The sequence below is a fragment of the Thermoascus crustaceus genome (assembly GCF_041956765.1).
Source record: "Thermoascus crustaceus strain CBS 181.67 unplaced genomic scaffold VTN00scaffold_1, whole genome shotgun sequence".
NCBI classification, from domain to species: Eukaryota; Fungi; Ascomycota; class Eurotiomycetes; order Eurotiales; family Thermoascaceae; genus Thermoascus; species Thermoascus crustaceus.
Genome location: NW_027192527.1, coordinates 6377934 through 6396199, shown reverse-complemented (window position 1 = coordinate 6396199; position 18266 = coordinate 6377934). Strand labels below are relative to the sequence as shown.

Sequence of the window (18266 nt, the reverse complement as noted above, 5' to 3'; positions counted from 1 at the left end):
CTAGGCCAACAAAGGAAATGGACCCGACCAGGATAGTACACGTCAAGAGTGAGATGAGACATGTGGACGCGGAATATGTACCAGACATCGCCTTCCGCATAGCTCTTGGTCAATCATGAGGGGAAAAAAGATTACAAAATAAATAAGCATATATTAGACAAAAACGAAAACAAATGATGAAGGTAGATGCCACTGTGCCCAGTTAGTCTAAATCCCAAGGATCTTGATACCCGGATTTTCTCCTGGAGAAGTCGGTAATAGGTACGCCAAAATCGTCCTCGGAATCTTCGTCTTCGTCCTTCCAGTAGAAGGAGTAATCTTGCTTCTGGGTTGACTCCCCGATTGCCGAGTCAACGGTACGGCCTACCGCAATCCTTGCAGCGATTTGAAGGAGCGTCATCAGAAACTGAATGGGGGGTACCAAAACGATGCTGCAGGTCTTCTGCAGAATGGAAGCGGTGAGGTGGTGGCCCGAATCCCTCGGAGTCGGATGAAATAAAGTCGACGGTGGCGGCATAGGGGAGAGATCGCGTTTTCTGGAAGCCCTAAACCGACGAAGGACCTCTAAATTCCGATCGACTCTGTCGTTATCCGGGCTTTCAGCGCGATCGTCCGTGACTGATGTGCCGGATGTCTCCTGAGCAGGCGGATGAGCGGGTGACGAGTCACAGTTGCGCTCAGATGCTGGAGGTGATGGATACGTTTGGGTTTCGATATCCACGCCGATGTCCTTAGAAAATCCGGGGGATGTCGGACTGTCTGAGGAGAGGAACTGCGGAGTGACCGTAATCTCTGAGAACTCTCGGTTATGGTGAGGACTTGCCGGCTCAGGAGGGTTAAATGAGGTTGGTGATAATGGTGGATTGGAATATGAAGGTGATGGAGGCACAAGGGACGTGGATTGGAAGGAGTGGAAGGAATCAACACTTGAGGAGAGGCTTGATCCCTCAGCCTCGCCCTCTGATTCTGGAATTGGCTCAAACCTTGCCAGCAAGGCGTTGACCTGGTGCCCCCGGCTCACCGGTCGTTTCGGAGACCTAGGATCAGACGGAATCTCAATAGGTGCGGAGGACTCATCATGGCTCGCGAGACTGCTACGTCTAGATGCCGGACCATCTAGCGTAAACCCGCTATCGTCTGTCATATCCCCATCAGTGTCCACATCGGTACTTGCATAACGAATTTGCCCATCTATTTTCTCCTGCCATTCCGCTATTGTTGATGAGATTGTAGGGGCACTGTCTCTCCGTCCCTTTGGACGCCAAGCTTTCTTTCGTCTGGGGGCCGTCGCTTCCTCCGGTATTGGAACACTGAAGCCTCTCTGGAACGGGCATGGCGTGACTTCGTAGCGAAGAATGCGTGGCAAGGCCTTCTTCATTTCTGTCACACGTTCCTTGTCCTCTTCCGTCTCATTGGGGAGCTCAATTCGGTAGTACGTGAGAGGACGAATTCGCAAGACAAAAATCGACTCGCCATCAACGCACCAGCACTGGGAGTTTCTCAGGATCGCATGGACGACATTTCCACACTTGAGAAAGGCTGTCAAGCCTGGGACCTTCTCAAGCTTCAGCGGTGCGAAAGCAACGGTCCGTTCTGTTGATGATCTCCAGGGAAGCGTCTCTATGGCGTCGACGGGGTAGTCGAGGTCGGCCGATAACGGGCTAGACTTGGGCTGCACCGGGCCTTTGGGTGCAAAATGGACAATCTTTGCAGAAGGATGGGAGAATAGAATTTCGTCCGAGATATCTGAAGAGTCTGCATTGTGATCTCCTGGGGTCAATTTGGTAGGCACAGTTGGGGAGCGAAGCGGCGCATCGGAAGGAGTGGTAGGCATTGTTGACAAGAGAAGAAAAGGAAGGATGACATCGGAACAGACAGAACCAGATGATCAAAAATAGGATATCGATAGCAGAGAATGAGAAAGAGACATGATCAGCAAGGGAGCGAAAGAATGTAGGTGCGTCCAAGGCCGTGGCTTGTGCCCATGATCCCTGGATGCTTCCGCGGCGGGGAACCGGACGAACAGCACACCTGGAGCACGTGACAGGGGTCTCGTGAGGCCACGCGCGTGTAGGGTCACGTGTTCCGCTAATCTCGGGAGATCGACCCGGGTCACCCGAGCTTTTGCTCGATTTGCGCTGTTTGCCCCGTTTGCGCGCTTATCGGGCTATCAGACCCGTTATGTGTCCGCTGCTAGTGACACTGGCCTGGCAGACGGTCGTGATGCTTTGACAGTTTCCACTCTCTCCTGTCGCTCTTTTCCCCTTGCATGCGTTGTTCTAGAAGCAGCATTCAACATGTCCAACTTTGAACCCAATGCTATCATTCGTGGTTTCCAGCTGACGGTCGTTGGGAGTACGTTCCCCAGAGCAGCCCCTGCAATGGGTTCGTCGAGCTGACACTTGAATACCTAATCAGCTGTTCGAGCGCTGCGCAATCCTGAGCTTTTCAAATACAACCATTTTCGCCAAGCGGCTATAGCTGTGGCCGCCGGAATAGCCATCCACCTCATTGTGCAGTTTCCGGTATGTGCAGCGGACACACAATTTCCAAGTCCCCCTTGACTGACCCTCTTCAGATAGTAGCTGTCAAATTCCTCCTGTGGATTGCGTCATTGGTTTCTGATCTTGACCAAGCAACGTGGGATGACAAGATTCTGGGCGGCCTCAACTTCATGTCGAACTTTATCCTTCAAGTCCCATTTCTGCTGATGACCCTCATGCGATACATCACTCCCACGCTAGACGAGATGTAAGATGCTCCCATCACTTTCAGATTTCCGGCTCGTATACCCTCGCTTGTCTAACAATTACAGCTTTATGGAGTCTGTGAAATGGGTTGATGAGACCTACGTCCAGAAGCACCAATCAGATGACCAGAAAGACCTACGGGCCATGTATTACCCAAACCTTGTCATGTATTCGACCAAGGGTAGCTCGGGAACATCCAAGAAGTTGCCGCAGGCTATCATGGCGTTTTTCAAGAGATATTCCCGCAAAGTCGCAACGTGGATAGGAGTGTACTTGCTCTCCTTCGTTCCGGTTATCGGTCGGTTCGTCATGCCCGCGGTCAGTTTTTACGCCTTCAAAAAGGCTGTCGGGCCTGTCCCAGCCGCAGTTATATTCGGAACCGGTATACTGCTACCCAAGTGGATCCTAGTGGCTTTCCTTCAGAGCTACTTTTCCTCCCGCAGTCTGATGCGAGAATTGGTAAGTGTCTCCATCTATGTTAGCAAGAATTGCTCCTCATATGTCTCAGCTCGAGCCATACTTCTGCCGTATCCGGTTTGACAAGGAACAGAAACGGCGTTGGTTCCTTGACCGTGAAGGAGTCCTCTTCGGGTTTGCTTTCGGCTTCACAGTCGTTCTGAAGACCCCCTTCATCGGCGTTCTCATGTACGGGATTGCCCAGGCATCGACTGCATACCTCATCACCAAGATCACGGACCCACCACCACCTCCTGCGCAGAGCGAAGGATTCGCTGAGACACAGGTGACCTGGAAGAACAAGCATGAGTTCCTGAGACTTCCTCTGGACAGTCTGGATAAGCACATTGGACACCACGATAATTCGCACACGAAGAAATACAGCTAGAGAAGTGTTAATTTCCTCTTAAACATATACAATGGTCCTCCTAACACCATGTGCTATTAACGTAGTGTACAATGAGCATGGTAATAAACAAACAGACTTAGTGTAACACTCCTATCATTGCCTACAGTAGCCTCAGCACTAATACAGTTCATGTCCTCCGATGGATTATTAAAAGCATCGCTGTGGCTAAATATAAACCCCCATCGGAAGTTCGGAGTTAGTCAACATACAACACCATGGAACCGACATGACCACAGTCTTCTAGACCAATCTTCTGAGATGGCCCGTGCAATCTCACGCCTGCCAATCAAATGCATCCATGCACTGTGTTACCCCTGTCCATCCTAATAAAGCTGCGGGAACATTTGACAACGCAATGAGATAGCTAGATATTTCTGATATTCATTTCAAATGGGCTTTTTAAAACATAGGTAGTTTTGCCCTTCATTATGTATGTATTATTCGGATACCAAGCTCCAAGAAATATCAGTCTCCTGAACCCGGGAGCTGGATTCCGGTGCAGAAAACAATCCCATACACGATACTCCGTACATAACCATATCTGTGACGCTCATATCGAGACTAAATAACCTCTATTTGATTTATATCTTTCCGAGGTGTGAATGAATAGACCCGAATACGCCATCGTTGTTGTGTCTAGGTAGTTTAAACCCCGATTTATGTGCTTTTTTTTGTGGTTGAGAGGACGGACGCTTTGTCCATGTACCCCGTCCAACGTCGTGCTGAGATACAAAACTCAACGAACTACTTTGGTAGATACGGGGCACCTCCTTAGGTACTTCACTCCTCGAGATTGGAGATATCACCTAGTCTACCTTGATTATTTTGTTGTCAGCCCCACGCATCGCCCTTCTTTTACGCCATCATGTCGACGTGGTACCGGTTCTGCAACCCAGGACAGCTTCTAGTTCCCTGTCGAGACCACCATCCTGGGCGAATCTCCCAACTTAAGAGGGTGCCAAAGTGGCTTTCTTCTATGTCATTTTTGTCGGCTGCGCTGCAAGGATATTTACTATCAAGGTGTGGGAATGCCACCGTCACCTTTGCCTTAGCGGTCACGGCAGAACGTTTGATGGAAGTTACCTAATAAGATACTGTACGTACAAACTACCTTATAGCTACTTTACAAAGATACACAACCTATGAGATCATTGCTGACGAGAATAAAGGCTACATCGCCCGCATCCTACCACACCAACAACCCGTGGTCCATGGACGGCTTCCTTCAAGGTCCAGATCCGTCCGCCTCATCCTGGCGCCCACCTTCATCTGCGCCGGCATCTCCATCACCCTCAAGCACGTCGCCCTGGCGGTGGGCCTCGAGCTCTCCCGCCTAGAGCCTCGCTTATACACTCGGATCTTCATCACTCTCGACGTCTTCTGTCTCGTCCTGCAGGGAGTTGAGTTAGGTGTCGATGCCTCCGCGGCGACAGACCTGGGAGATAAAAGATCGGAAACACTACTATTATCGTGGCATCGTCTTTCATGTCGCGATCCTCTCCGCCTCTGGACTGCTGTCGCTTGACATTTTCTGCAGGAGGACGACGGTCGCTAAAGAAATGGCCCTTTCTCCAACTGTTATCCTTCTCACGGTTTGCACTTCCTTCCCAGCATCCCCTTCTTCTCCCAGATGACAATGAACAACAGCGGCGAGACACGACCCGACTCGACCACGAAGAGCTGGCCGGTTCCAACGCAGCGTTGGAGGAGCAGCACAATAGCTCTGGAAGATCAAGAGGCTGAGGGCTCACAACCACAGTAGTAGAATGGTAAGATGGATGAGTTGAATGAGTGACTGTAGTGGGTTGAAGGAAGCAGGAAGCAGGCTGACAGCGAGGAGGTTGATATAGGCGAGCAAACGGGCCGGCTAGGTCCGAGCCGGCAACCTCCAACAGTATCCTAACAGCCGCCTCATGCCCTTTAGCTGCTGCAATATGGAGTGCAGTCTGGTTCTCACTACTCTTTGTCTCAATATCTGCACCACTCTTGATAAGTATCTTGATAACTGTATCCCGTTTTAGTGCAAAGTGAAGTACAGACCACTGCTCTTTACCACTCTTTGCCTCGATGTCTGCATCATTCTTGATGAGAAACTCGACATGGGAGAAAAGGCCAAAAGCTGAGGCTATATGGAGCATGGTAGCTCCAGGGCCAATAGTCCTGTCCCCCAGACTCCTTTGGATCAGATCAAAATGCCATGTCCACACATTGATTATGCTGGTATAGGTAGTGGTAAAGTCAACTAGATTGATTTCGATCATTCCCTCTTTCTCAGCTGTAGATGCGTGTACGAATACGTTTTCGACGGCGTATTGGAGAAATGGATAAGTGGTAGTCAAGTCAGATAATGCCGATTTCTCGTCAAAATCTCCTCCGTATAAGCGTTCGTCAAGAGGCGCTCTGATGTAATTCAGACACGCCTCTTCCAATCGGGAATGCTCAGTCAAAAAAGACCTCTGCTGGAGCAAGGGATCAATTTGATTAATCTCGTAATTTATTAGGAATTCTCGCACCGACTCGTGGATAAACTGGAAGTCTGGCAATTTCCCAGTCGACCGAGTGAAGATCTCTGAGGCATAACCGAAAGCAAAAATTTGAGCGCCTGGATAATTCCCAGGCAGAAGATCTCGCAGCCAAAATGAACCATTCTCATGCATCCAGGTTTCATAAGCATCACCATTAAGGCCATGCACTGCAACAATGTCAACATAAGAACGTGCTCCGTCACGTTCCCGAACTTCGTTGTATTGCAACTCATTGAGAAAGAAAAGGCCGTATTTCTCCGTGCGAGCATTGGTTACGGTGCTCGACGGTACGATTGTTTCATTTGAGCTTTCCACGACTGGACTTTCGACGAAAGATGCCCCAAACTTTTACGGGGCTTCTTTCGTCTGAACCATCTGAACGGCATGACAGGTTAGTGGTGTCAAGGAGGGCGCCGTGAGCTTATGGAATATTGAATGCACAGTCTCAAACGACTTAATGGTCTCCTCCGGCATAGGCCCACTGCAGGGTCTGATATGCCTGAATCTCGGATTTCGATCAGGATGTTGAAAGGAATATCCCTTCTCCGGTTATTCGACGTCTCAATGGAGGGAGGGGTTGTATTGAAACCTTTATGTAGAGGCCAAAAGAGCGTCTTAGCGCCTGCAAGAACAGACTAGGGAGTTTTTCATGCAACGCAACAACAAAGCCTTGCTTGGGCATTCATACATGTCTCCTGGGGATTTGCTCTATCGCAACTGCCTAATTTGGTCCACTTTCAGCCTCAGCGTGCAAGGAAGGTAGGACCCAAGATCCAATCCGGTCACACTCACGGGTTCATCTTGATCTTAACAAAGACTTCTGTAATTAGTTATTATCTATAGGAGGTAATTACCTACCTAGGTACCTACCTAGATTCTATTCTCCACCACCGTGAATCGCAACACAACGCTCCATCGAGATTTATAACCACTCAAATATATAGCATCTTCCAATCCATCAAATCAGGCCTCGACAACTGGCCAGAACCTCTCCTCCGCCCAGAGCACCTGCTTCCACCAGCCCAAACACTTGCCCCTCTCCCTCTCGCCCTCCTCTGCACCCTTGATACGCCCACCCATCTCATCCACGACGTCACGTAGCTTGACCACAAAGTCCTCGAACTCACAGCACGTCCAGTTGGGGATAAACTTCAGCCGCAGCGCTCCACCATCCGCATCCTCCTTCGAACTGGGATCCCCCCCACGCTGCTCCATCTGTTCCTTCGCATACTGCCACGCCCGCAGGTAACAGTACTCCGTGGCCCACAGGACACACATCCCCTCCAGCAGACTCGACCCGGGGCTCCCCGAAGACATAAACAGGTCGATATACGCGCGGGTGACGCTATTGGGTCCGAAGACAGACCACCCCTCATCCTCGCGCGGGAGGGCCGTCAGGTCGAGCCCAAACTCCTCCGCGACGGACTCGAAGAAGCGCAGCTCGCGCTGGATGTTGGTCAGCGCGTCGACGAGGATGTCAAAGATGCGCTGCTCCGTCGTCGGCTCATGCAGCCTCGAGCTGTCCGGGTTCCGCGGCGGGATGACGACCTTGGACAGAAGGAGGCCGATGAAGCGCAGGTAGGCTTGTGCGTAGAGACGGTCTTGCGAAAGCCATTCGGATAGGACCTTTTTGGAGATCTTGCCTTGGCCGGCAAGTTGGAGGAAGGGGTGCGTCGTTGCGCGGTGGAAGGAGGAGGTGAAGGTCGAGAGGAGGAGGGATGTTATGGGTTGGGTGGACATTATGTCTGATTTCTTGCTTCTCTTCTTGCCGTCGGATCTGTTCCGGTCCTGTCCGGAGGAGTTGTGTTGTTTCTGTTCCTGTTCCTGTTCCGGTTCGGGCAGTGCGGGGTTCTGCGAAATGGAGTTCTTTTTTTTTCCTTCCCTTCCCTCCTTTTCTCTCTCGCTGATATTTTGTCTGGAGAGTCAATTCGTGTGCCTCAGTGCAAAAAGACAACTTAGATATGCCAGAGACTTGAAAAGACCCAGCAGGTCAGAACAGCAGCATATTATGTCATTTGTTTAAATCTGTCGAGACGCGGCGGGGTGGAGTCTTGGCGCCCCGGTGACAAGAGCTAAACTCCGAGGTGAACCGGACGCTAACCATTGGCAACTTGCAGTGGGCTGTAGAATATGACATTGAGAAAGTTAAAAGATTCTGTGTGCTCTAAAAATATTTGTTGAAGAGCCCAAGCAGCCAGTGAAGGAATGTCTATTCGCTTTGTTTCCACATGGTCTGTCTGCTAAGGACATCAAGTACTCCCTACCTAAGGTAACTTATTATTCGCATATGCTAAATCAAATTCCAGATGAGCTAGCTCTAGCTTTTGCGAAAACACTCTGTCATTTATCAAAGAACTGTTGAAAACCTTTGGGGTTCCTCAGAATGCCGGCAGAAGCAATACATCAGGGGATGAAGGAGGCCTCCTGGGCCCCTTCGACTTTGATAAAGCAGTCAGCATGAGATTGTGAGGGTATGCTGTTTTTCACGCTTTATTGGCTGCTACGTTAGGTAAGTATTTCATGTGTCCTTGCGCTGAATTTTGACACAGGTAGTGTATCATTACTGCTTTTCTCTACGTACCTAAGTGGGCTAGACTCCGCCAGCGCGTCACCAGCCCTGCATCCCGGAAGGGTCCAGCATTTCTCGATGATATGTCTCAGGGGCACCGGCACTACCGATAAATCGGGAAGCTCCTGGTCACGCAGATGCCGGTAGATGTCCCGGCTGCTCTGGCCCTCAAAGAGCCGTTTGCCCCGGTCGAGCTCATACAAGACGGCGCCGAGCGCAAAGACATCATCCTCCGCAGTGGGATGGGGGTTCTGACTATGTCGTGGATTTGCATGACGCACGCCAGTACCGATAGTAGGGAGTAGGACGTCCATACCGGATCCGGCGAACTCGCACAGAATCAGTCTACCGTCATCATGGATGAAGTTATGAAGTCCGACATCCCCGTGCACAATACCTCGGGAGTGGATGTAGGCGATTGCCGATATGGCCTGGTAAGGCCAGCTAAAAAGCATAGTTATATCAGAATCATTACTCAGAATAAAATTTAGTCAGGGGGAGAGAGAAGAAGAAGAAGAAGAATCACAAACAGGCGTCTCTCAGTCTCAGCAACGTCAATGGCATCCAGCTAATCCTCCACCACATCAAACCGGGTCTGCATTGAGGTGGTACTGGTTGAAAGGACTTATGGCTGGCATGGTTCCTGCGCCAAGGAGGCCTGGTCCTTTTAGTTGCATACTTCAAAGAACGGGGCATAGCTTCAGGCTTATCTCCGATCCCCCACTGGGATCTAAAATTGATCGAAGGAGTCCCACATGCATCACACTTAACAAAGGCATGAGAAATGACAATCTCGACTTCAATTGAGAGTATCTAGTTAGCTGCTACCACAGGACCTGGACATAGTCAATCTCCCGAAATCTCCACTATCACATCCACCAAGGCCAGTCTGATAGACAATACATGCATCATGAAAAGACATAAATCACAACTGCAACTAACCCCGACGTCAGTCTCCGAATCAACTAAACTTGTATCACACTAAGCAGTCTTCGCCTCCAGCCACGCCCTGCCTACCTCTCCCGGATTCCTCGCCGCCCTCATCATCCGCTTGTTCTCTTTGACCCGCTTCCCCTCTTCCTTGTTACTCAAAAGGATCCCTTTGCCGTCTCCACCGTCCACATCGTCGTCCGCCCAGTCATCCAGCTCCCATCCAGTTGCGAGTTCCCAGTTTCTGCACTCGTTGCGGATCCAAGCTTCGCTTTCTGCGACGGCCTCAGCGGCACGGGGCTCAATTTCTGCTTCCCATGCTTTCCTGTGAGTCTCCGAAAGGACATTTTCCTGTTCCGGTTTGGTCTTTGGCGGAGATGATGCAAGTGGCCAGCTTCCCGGTTGCACTGCCTCAGCCTGAGGAGCCCCATCCAGTAACAGACGTGACCGCAGGGCAATGCGGATCATAGCCTCCATGGTATATCGCGCGTCGTTCCCGGCGTTGTGCAGGTACCAGCCGGTGATCCCAAGATCGAGGAGAACGTGAGCCAGGGAGCGAGGCGATGTATCACGCTTGAGGACGCTGAAGAGAGTTGCCGTATCCAAAGCTTCCAAAAAGTTTGGGCTTGGTGCTGTAGACACGGCTGATGAATATAAATCCTCTGGAGTGTCGCCGAACACGGTGCTGCCCAAGGTTCGAAGGTAGCCAATGTCATTACGGGTATCATGACCGAGGAAGACAATGTTACGAGGCCGCAGCTTATACTCGGGAATAACATCTTTGGTCTGCATGTCCTCAGAGGCCTCCTGTATTGATGCTTCCGTGGTTACCTGCGTTTCACTCTCGTCTTTTTTCTCAGTTGCCACTGTGAACGCAACATGTGCCGAGTAGGGAGGCTGGAAACAATCATCCACTACCTTAGCCGCGTCTCGGATTGAGATCCACTCGCTTTGTCCGAATTCGAACTTGTCTGGACATCCTGCAATGAACTCATTGTTCACAATGTACGACCGTTCCTGGATTCGGAAATGGCGCGATCTGATGCGAGAGATCCAGTTATTCCCGTCTTGATCTGGAGGAATGCCAACGAGGTCAAGGGTGTCGAGGATAGAGACTCCAATCTCTGTAATCTGATCGTGACAACGCTCATTGGACTCGACATCGACGCAGATGAAGATCGGTTCGCCGGAGAACGGGAATGGAGCAAGCTTGGTCACATCAAAGGGCAAGAGAATCGTACCGCAAGCAAGACCGTATGCCCGTTCTACTTCCTGTCTCTCTTCCCAGGTGACATCTTCGTTAAATTCAGGAGCAGCAAGGCCACGGGGACGGCACGGACGAAGGCCAAGATAGCGTTGTGTTCTCTTCAGAGCACGGGACCAGTCCTTCTGTTTCTGAATCTGATCCCGACACTTCTTAGCTTTAGCAGCTTTCGATTTGTTCTTTGTAGCATCCAGGCCAGCCTCAATTTTCTTCCGGAATGCAGCAAAAGAGCGGTCCACTTCGGGGCTGCAACCAGCTGGGGGGTTATGGTCATCTGCATCACCAGACGGTGTGGGGATGGTCCACTCCAGCTTCTCCTTCATCTCTCGACTGGTGCACTGGCCGATAAACTTAGGTTGAGGAGTTCCGTCGTCGTGAAAAGGCAGAACCAACCCTAGATGATTGTCAGTTGGAAGAGACAAGTTGCATTGGAATGCGCTGTTGATCTCGTCGATCAGTCCTTGGACCTGGACAGCTGGTACCAAGAGAAGTGAGCGAGTGGCCATGTATGGAGGAGGGTGAATGTAGTATCTGCAGGAAATTGGTTAGCTAGTGAATAAACAAAGGAAACTATGAACTAGGCACAGAACTGATTCACTGAGCACAGCAAGGGTGAACCTCAAAGTTAAAGCACCTCGAACTGCTCCAAGGACACAGCATCGAAAACAGTGCAGCTGAGATACTCACAGATCCCAGCACCTGTTCCAAAATTTCCCTTGGTTAAAGAACCGTTCCGCAATTGGTTCGGATGCCTCACTACGAATGAATTTGTAGGGCAATCGAGAGACAGCAAGTAGCGGACAGAAACACGCGGATAAGGGTGCCGCGGGGGTTTCAAACATCATCTTGGATAGGCCGCGTGCTTTGCATCCCTGGCCCTGCTCTCTGTTGCGGCCTTTTCTGCCCGCCTTGCTGGTAGTTATCAGTGAAGCGTTCCTCAGTGCGTTCTGCAGCGTTTCCTGCTCCCGTCGTTCCGCGGTCTGAATGCAGGCGGCCAGATATTCATCGGCTTCTTCATCTGAGTTTGTTTCCATGACCGGCGGTGGATCTGGACCAAATGGAGTAGGTTGTGGCTTTTCCTGGTTAGAGCTCGGCTCCTGTTGAGATTGGACCTGTGTAGCGGTGCCAGAATCGACCTCGGGAACAGGAGCATGGTCAGGAAGCACTAGATTTAGATGGGTATCTGAAGACAGAAGGGAATTATCATCCTCGAAGAGGAGCTTTAGGCGTTCCAACCTGTCCATTTTGCGTGTTTTCCAGGAAGTAGATGCACAGGAAAGAGTGAGTTGATTGGGAAACTCAGAAGTCGTACTGGTTTTCGAGCGGCGGACCCTGGGCGTCAAACAGACATGCAGAAACCCACAAGCCCAGAAGAGCAAACAGATAAACAGAGAATGAGATGTAATCCAGTTACAAATAAAGGCTGAACTACAAAGTATGGATAAAGGATTATCAGGTCCTATCTGGTTTGCAGATAGCAGTTAGCTTATGGTGTTTTCGTTGGTGTTCTCAGACTGGGAAGCAGAGTTCGTAGAGCTGACTGGCTTAAAATCCACTGGGGGTCTGAGCAGCTGTCTGAGTTCGGCCAAATTTATTGCAATCTGAGAATAATGGTTCCTTGGACATGAGAAGGTAGATGATTGTTATTATCACTACCTAGGTACTTTCATCGTGAATTGCCAAAGAGCTAGGAGGTATTAAGGCATGCGCCACTCAGGGGCTTTAAAAAAGAGAATAATCCATCGTTAGATTCATCATTAGAGTTATATGTACCTCTAGAACTCAGGAAGACTAGAATCAGTTTGCTTCACTCAGACAGATGGCGTTCGTGTCATTTCCATATCGGGAAGCGAGATGGCCGGCGAGCTGTGGGTCGGAGAAACGTTCTGCCGCGGGGCAGCACCGCGAGGCAAACATGCGCGTGAGAACGAGCACAGGGGGATGCGCATGCTCGACCTCACTTCTTGACGTCCTGTGCCTCGCCCTTCACTCCTATCCCTCTAATTACCTCTCTCTCCCTTTGCGCTCGCTGCAGACTGAACTGGTCTGCTACGGGTCCTTCTTGATGTGTCTGCATTGACTACAGGAACTCGAAGGCGGCGCAGATGGTGCCACCCACCTAGCTCGCATCAACAGCTATCGCGGACCTTCCACCGACCTGCAGAACATCCCGTTTCCTCTGCAGCGTCTTCTCAGGTCCATGATGGCGGATGACACGGACGATAGCGGCGGGGTGATTCTGGAAGGTCCTTACGACCCTGACGCGCAGGCGACGGTCACCGATTTCATTGACTACACCGAATACCTCCCCTCGGATCTAGTCCGTTCCCTAACCCTGATCCGCGGACTAGACGAGACCTATCTTGATGCCTCTCAGAAAGTCCATGAGCTTACAAAGACCTATGGACAACTCCCCGACATCCCCCGCGACGTTCGACCCAACGCGCAGGAGCTGCGCAAGCAGATCTCCATACAGCTCGACCGTGCCATCAATGCGCGCGAGTCCTCATATGCGGAAGCGTGTCGCCTCTATGATGTAGTGGATCGCCATTTCGAACGTCTGGACTGCATCAAGAGGAAACTTCATGCGCTGCCGAAACCCCCCTCGCGCGAACCCACTCCTGCTCCTGCGCCGCTTTCCCCAGATAACAGGCGCTGCCGAAGTGGTAGAAAGGGTGAAGATGGCGCATCCACCACACGGATCACCCTGCGCGTGGACGGCCAGGAACCCACAGCTGCAACGCAGAAGTCAAGGAGTCGACGCTCCATGCTCACTGCAGAGCATTTGGCTGGATTCAATCCTGACTCGCCCATCGCCAGTACGGAGCATTCAGATGTAGAAGCGGAACCGAAGTTGGAGCCTTCAGAGCCCACCGCTGAGGCAGACAAGACTCCTAAGCCCCCAAAGCCCAAGAAGGAGAAGCAGCCAAAACGGCCTCGGGCCCCTCGTCCGCCTGGAATGGGTACAAACGCGCACAGTTCTGTTGCAGGAATCTCGACCAGCAATGCTTTGGCATTGCTCAACCCGCCTCCGCCAGACGCAAAGATGGGTAGCGAAGATCTACCTTGGCTGCGTTTGACGGAATGGGAAATGACAAAGCTGCGCAAGAAGATGAAAAAGAATGCGGTCTGGCAACCGAGTGAGGTGATGATACATCGAGAACTTGCCCTTCGCGGCCGCGGATGGGAAGGCTACAGAGCTGCCAAGGCCAAAGCGGAGGCGACTGGCGAGGAGTTCATCGACTGTGACGACATCCAGAACAACTACGTGCCTGGAAAGCTCACTCGGAAGAGCGACGTTACGGAATCTGCGCCGGCGGAGGAGACGAAGCTGAGCAATCGGGGTATGAAGCTGAACGAGGCGAAAAAGCTCAAGCGTGAGACTCTGGCGAGGGAGCAGGCAGCTCTGGCGGCTGCAGAGGCGGAAGCGGCAGCAAAGCGTCTCGGAGACATAGGTTCGACCTTCAAGACCCTATTCTCCTCTGCAGATCATTCTCATAGTGTCTCTGGACCCGTTGGAACTTCTACGAAACCCACCACAAGTCCAGCGAAAGACAGTGAGAAAGCCAAGACTCCAAAGAAAAGGAAGCTGGAGGAGACTTCTGCGGCAGAAGCTCATGTTCCTAATCAGGAAACTGAGATAGGAACCTCTGCAGCGGCCCCCAAGTCTGCCAAGAAGCAGAAACCAAACAAATTGGCTACAAGTGTTGAGCCAGCTGCGGCAGCTGCACCGGCAACTTCTGCAGCAACGACGACTACGACTGCTACTCAACCCCCTACTACAACGGCCCCTTCAGCTGCTGCCGGGCCCTCTAGTGCTTCGAAGAAGTCGTCTCCACTACCATCTCCCACAGGGTCGAAACGTTCGGCTGCCTCGGCAGCTCCATCCATACCACCTGCAGCTACACCGGCTCCAGCTCCGGCAGCGCCAGCAGCACCCCCGAAAACTACAAATACCCCTACTCCTCCGGCCACTCGGCCTCCATCCCGGCGTCGTTCTGCAGCAGCCTCCGCTGAGCCTGTGAGCGCCACTGTCCCTGTCGCAACAAGGGAGCATCTACGTCGCAAGAGCGCCACTCCTGCGGCAAGGACTCCTGCTCCAGAACCTGCCCGGGCCGCAAGTGCAACTGCTCCGACGGCAGCCAGCCGTAGGAGCAAGCGGCCAGCTCCGGGCCCGGTGTCATCGAGCCAGGAGGGTGGCGCGGCAGTCAGCTACGGACGCCGCAAGGCGAAGCCAGCTAAGAAGAAGGCAGCCAGCCGAGAGCAGGGCCACAAGGAGAGTTCCGCACCGAAGGAGGACATTCGCATCGACGAGGATGGTGTCTTGGAGGAGATTGATCCGAATGAGCCACGATACTGCCTCTGCGGCGATGTCAGCTTCGGAACGATGATCTGCTGCGAGAACACTGACGTAAGTATCATTTGTTCAGCAGTTCTCTTCTATCTACCGTCGTCTTTACATCTGCTAACATGTCCGACAGTGCGACAAGGAATGGTTCCACCTTGAATGCGTCGGTCTCTCCGAAGTCCCCAGCCGCACCGCAAAATGGTACTGCCCGGATTGCCGCGTGAAGCTGAACAAGGGCCCCGACGGGATCGTCAAGGTTGGATCGCGTCGATAAGCAGGTTGACAATATTTCGAGGCTTAATTCTAGATACTTGATTTTATGCGTATGATACCAGTAGCGTTGATGCGTTTATGTTTTATTGATTGGACGGGATGAGCATGGTCTGTCTGGCTTTTTAGCGGGACGGAGTCGGTGTTTTGCTGGTTAGCTATCGGGTAGTTTACTTGATTTCTTTTCTCTTGTATCTGTTATGCATGTAGTTGCATACATTGTAGGAGACGTGCAACTGATCCTATTTTCTCTCGCCTTTGTCTTCTGACTTGAGAGTAGCTCTAGTTCTTCGTAAGCATTTGAACGGTTTACACTCAAAGCCTGTATCATCGATCCAGGTAGCTAGCCATATTCGATACCTAGTCTTCCTAATTCACTTCCAAGTTCTTGCACGTTGTCAATCGAGGATCTAGATACCTATGTCTTAACATACCCTAGCTATAACGTGAGGATCATAACCATCATATCACGCTTCAACCCGCAACAAATCCATAAACAACTACCACCGAATAATATTTAATGTGTCTTCAAATAAAGTCACCAAGCCGAGACCAGAGCCTATGTATATATAGTCCTTGTTCAAAGACCACCCATACACTCTACTCTCTCTCTCACCCTCTTTCTTCTATGCTACACCATCTCCCAACCTAAAGTTATACATAGTACAGTACAGCATAATGCTTCCCTCCACAGCAGCAGCAATCTGACCCCCCACCCCCACCATCACTTCCACCACTCTGTGCGTTCTCAGTAGAAAAAGGAGCATCCGTCACTTCCACGACGCAATAGCCAATTCCACCCACTACAACGCGGACGGGAAAACCCATCACCTGGCTAGTGGAGATCAGGCTCTTCTTCGAGTCGGGGTGTGCCTTTACCGTTGTTTATTTTTATTTTGCTTTGTGAATAGTGGCTTCGCACTATGCATATGCAGTACATCAGTGATAAAAAAGGTATAGAAGAATCTCTGCTCTGCAGTTCTTTTTTCTCTCCTCGCCTGTTTTCTATAGCACCCAAAACAAACCCCCACCAGCCTTGATTTAAAGCATATTATTAACTTAATTCGACCTTCTAAAAAAAAAGAAAAACTCAGAGGCCTTTCCAAATCATACGCAATACAATATACTGTATAGCCGAAGGTTCGAATCCGAACTACATGTACAGGCTGAATTGACCGTTCTAGCAACCATTAAAACGCTTTCAAAGAGCTTGACTATCACCTACGACCATAGGGTGTGGAGAACAGGGCTTCCCGTCCGCTCAGCCGTACTTAAGCCACACGCCGGGCGGTTAGTAGTTGGGTGGGTGACCACCAGCGAATCCCGTCTGTTGTAGGTTTTTTTGTCCCTTTGTTTATTATTTTTTGATCGTCTGACAGAGCTTCTTTTTCTAACTTCAATGATGTAAATGTAAAGGGGTTTTTTTTATACACACTACACCTGCGACACGCGGGGAATTTAGGTAGACAAGGCCGCAGGAATAACTACCTAAAATAAAGGAAATCCACCAGACGTCATATTTCTACCTACCTACCTAGTAGATGGACAATCTTGAAAAAATTTATATATACATATATATATATCTATATGCTGGCGACCATGTTATCAAAAGCGGTGAGGGCAGGCAAACCTAAGACCCGGAGGATAAACGTTAGGTACTAAGGTACCTCATTACGTAGGTACCTTGGATCCGGCTCCACCGAACTCTGCTAACATCGAGCGTAACTACATGTACTACCTACTTGCTACTTGTCTAACCGGTAGAATCCTTGCAAAAATAGTCATCAAAGAACAATGGCTCCGTTACCCAGGGACAAAAGCCCGTTGCGTGGTCTCCCACCAGGAACAAGTGAATATCGATACCAGGGGCTATCGAATGCAGAGCAAGTGGTTGGCACAGAAACGAGTCTCTTCGACGGTGACAGGTCTGGGGCTAGAAGTGAATATATCATATTCACTCATGTCCCACCGGAGGAAGTGATCCATTCTTCGTCTTCGAAGAGAAGAGGGAAGGAAAATGATTCCCAAGAGACTGACGACGAGATGGACGAAAAGCCTCTCGTTTCAAAAAGAGGATTTTTGTACATCAAAAGCTACCAGATACTGGTTATCAAGATGATCACGAAAGATCACGAGAAAGCGAGACAGAAGTTCGAGCATCTCATGGCCGGGAAACTACTCAACATGGGGCTTGAAGACGAGTTAGATCCCACGGGCACAGCACAAGTGGAGGGAACCAACCGAACCAAGGGTCCAGATCTCTCATATGTACCGGTCGTTCGTCCAGGGGGCAGATCCGACAAGTGGCCGAGTATGGTTGTCGAGATAGGGTATGCCGAATCACCGCGGCAGCTGGAGAGCGACATCAAATGGTGGTTGCAAGATTCCCGGGGTGAAGTGCAGCTTGCGCTGTCAATTCAAGTCAAGAAAAGGGTGCATGGGATCGTAATCCAGAAATGGGAGCTTATCCCATCTCAATCCGACCCGCAGCGAGCTGAGCCGAGTAACACCCAGCAGGTTACCATTTCCAAGACAGACAACCAGCCTACTACCGTCACCGGCGGGCCGTTGGTTCTGCCGTTTGAAAAAATATTTCTCCGCCCACTTGGCGCGTCTGGAGCCGATTTTGTCTTCCTTGAAAACGAACTACGGAGGTATGCAGATAGGGTGTGGGGTGTTGACCGTCAGTGACGGGACGCTCAGCCCAATGGCAAAAGCAAGCCAAGAAAATAAAAAAAAATAAAA

General features: G+C 50.8%; 8 protein-coding genes across 8 annotated transcripts; 4 read left to right on the top strand and 4 right to left on the bottom strand.

Moving 5' to 3' along the window:
• Positions 1 to 202: 202 nt before the first annotated feature.
• On the bottom strand, positions 203 to 1834 carry VTN00DRAFT_2332 (uncharacterized protein; the record flags this gene model as incomplete). Its single annotated transcript, XM_069428539.1, has 1 exon — positions 203 to 1834. The coding sequence occupies one exon, from the start codon at positions 1832 to 1834 to the stop codon at positions 203 to 205; it is 1632 nt and encodes a 543-aa protein (XP_069293034.1).
• Positions 1835 to 2297: 463 nt separating this feature from the next.
• Positions 2298 to 3594, top strand: VTN00DRAFT_2331 (uncharacterized protein; the record flags this gene model as incomplete). The annotated part of the gene is made up of 5 exons (XM_069428538.1): positions 2298 to 2355; positions 2419 to 2525; positions 2579 to 2751; positions 2816 to 3209; positions 3259 to 3594. The coding sequence occupies 5 exons, from the start codon at positions 2298 to 2300 to the stop codon at positions 3592 to 3594; spliced, it is 1068 nt and encodes a 355-aa protein (XP_069293033.1).
• Positions 3595 to 5100: 1506 nt separating this feature from the next.
• Positions 5101 to 5358, top strand: VTN00DRAFT_2330 (uncharacterized protein; the record flags this gene model as incomplete). The annotated part of the gene is made up of 1 exon (XM_069428537.1): positions 5101 to 5358. One exon carries the CDS (start codon positions 5101 to 5103, stop codon positions 5356 to 5358), a length of 258 nt encoding a protein of 85 aa, XP_069293032.1.
• Positions 5359 to 7103: 1745 nt separating this feature from the next.
• VTN00DRAFT_2329 (uncharacterized protein) lies at positions 7104 to 7880 on the bottom strand (the record flags this gene model as incomplete). Its single annotated transcript, XM_069428535.1, has 1 exon — positions 7104 to 7880. One exon carries the CDS (start codon positions 7878 to 7880, stop codon positions 7104 to 7106), a length of 777 nt encoding a protein of 258 aa, XP_069293031.1.
• A 750-nt stretch (positions 7881 to 8630) lies between these two features.
• On the bottom strand, positions 8631 to 9164 carry VTN00DRAFT_2328 (uncharacterized protein; the record flags this gene model as incomplete). The annotated part of the gene is made up of 2 exons (XM_069428534.1): positions 8631 to 8640; positions 8722 to 9164. The coding sequence occupies 2 exons, from the start codon at positions 9162 to 9164 to the stop codon at positions 8631 to 8633; spliced, it is 453 nt and encodes a 150-aa protein (XP_069293030.1).
• A 526-nt stretch (positions 9165 to 9690) lies between these two features.
• Positions 9691 to 12147, bottom strand: VTN00DRAFT_2327 (uncharacterized protein; the record flags this gene model as incomplete). The annotated part of the gene is made up of 2 exons (XM_069428533.1): positions 9691 to 11434; positions 11591 to 12147. 2 exons carry the CDS (start codon positions 12145 to 12147, stop codon positions 9691 to 9693), a joined length of 2301 nt encoding a protein of 766 aa, XP_069293029.1.
• A 959-nt stretch (positions 12148 to 13106) lies between these two features.
• On the top strand, positions 13107 to 15525 carry VTN00DRAFT_2326 (uncharacterized protein; the record flags this gene model as incomplete). The annotated part of the gene is made up of 2 exons (XM_069428532.1): positions 13107 to 15314; positions 15385 to 15525. The coding sequence occupies 2 exons, from the start codon at positions 13107 to 13109 to the stop codon at positions 15523 to 15525; spliced, it is 2349 nt and encodes a 782-aa protein (XP_069293028.1).
• Positions 15526 to 17636: 2111 nt separating this feature from the next.
• VTN00DRAFT_2325 (uncharacterized protein) lies at positions 17637 to 18212 on the top strand (the record flags this gene model as incomplete). Its single annotated transcript, XM_069428531.1, has 1 exon — positions 17637 to 18212. One exon carries the CDS (start codon positions 17637 to 17639, stop codon positions 18210 to 18212), a length of 576 nt encoding a protein of 191 aa, XP_069293027.1.
• Positions 18213 to 18266: the final 54 nt, after the last annotated feature.